Source organism: Buceros rhinoceros, unplaced genomic scaffold (assembly GCF_000710305.1).
Source record: "Buceros rhinoceros silvestris isolate BGI_N320 unplaced genomic scaffold, ASM71030v1 scaffold20237, whole genome shotgun sequence".
Taxonomy (NCBI): domain Eukaryota; kingdom Metazoa; phylum Chordata; class Aves; order Bucerotiformes; family Bucerotidae; genus Buceros; species Buceros rhinoceros.
Genome location: NW_010420769.1, coordinates 25,330 through 26,408, shown reverse-complemented (window position 1 = coordinate 26,408; position 1,079 = coordinate 25,330). Strand labels below are relative to the sequence as shown.

General features: G+C 46.3%; 1 protein-coding gene across 1 annotated transcript in view; it reads right to left on the bottom strand.

Moving 5' to 3' along the window:
- Positions 1–597: 597 nt before the first annotated feature.
- The window catches only part of LOC104496333 (structural maintenance of chromosomes flexible hinge domain-containing protein 1-like), a gene marked incomplete at its 3' end in the record, with an annotated part of 17,959 nt that continues 17,477 nt past the window's right edge, over positions 598–1,079 (bottom strand). The window contains exons 19-20 of the mRNA XM_010139428.1: positions 924–1,068; positions 598–694 (exon numbers count right to left, since the gene is read on the bottom strand). Of these exons, the coding sequence (XP_010137730.1) occupies positions 598–694; positions 924–1,068 (242 nt within the window). The remainder of the gene's footprint in view (positions 695–923; positions 1,069–1,079) is intronic.

Here is a 1,079-nt window from a genome sequence, read left to right as displayed (position 1 = left end):
TGCCGCTCCTCCGCGGCTGCGGGCTCCTGGCGCGGCTCTCGGTCTGGAGGAGGTGCAGGGAACCTGTCAGGGAGAGGCTGGATTGGGATGACACCCACGTGCTACACGAGTGAAACCAGCGTTCGGGAAACATCTAGAGCAGCTGGAGTTGTTACTACTCACTAACTACTACTACTCATCGTCTCAGCTACGAGACAGAGAGGCTTCAGTGCTCCCTGTGCTCTTGCAGTGCAGAAGTCACCAGGATCATTTGGTTCAAACCCACGTGAGCACCAGTTTAAAGGCAGGCAGCTGATTTCACACGCAGGCTACGCTCCCCCACAGCCCCTGTGCCGCTCAGCTCCTCCAGCTGTGGGAAGGACCGGCTGGCTCCAGGCAGAGCTATAAGAGACCATTTGAAAATAACCCCCAAAATACCAAATATATAGAAAATGTACCAAAAAATTACCAAGAAATACCAAGAATACCCAAGAAAATCGTGATTAGCGTAGAGCAAACTTAGATAACACTATGTGACAATCCACTTCACACAAATATTATTTGCTCTATGGTTGTTTGGGTTTTTTTAAATATTCAAGTTTAAATTTGTTAGCCTACCTTGCCCTGGCAACTATTTATACAGCCTTTAGCAGTGACACCCTTAATCATGCACTTTGTTCCTGTAGTTATTGTTTGATAATGCAATGTCAATCCACTAGAAAAATACATAGAAAACAAAACAGAATCAATTTAAAAATAACCACAGCGTCTTAATATACAAGATATTTTCAGATATTCTTACGGAAATAAAAGCAAAACCGTCATAATTTACGCCACAAGTACCCAGTATATCACTGAGACAAACCCCAACGAGCTGCTGTGTTAACGTCACATCACGAAGGACAACGAAACAGAATGCTTCAGAAACCAGAGGGCTGACTTACCTGGCTTCCAGAGTTGGTCTCGTGTCAGACGTCAGCTGCGTCGCGTGGCCAAACTCGTCCTGCAGCTCCAAGGGAATGTTGAAAGGCACCCCAACCCGAAACGGAAGCTCCAGGAGACCAATGGAAAACTTCTCTGCTTTGCCCTCTAGGAGGAAG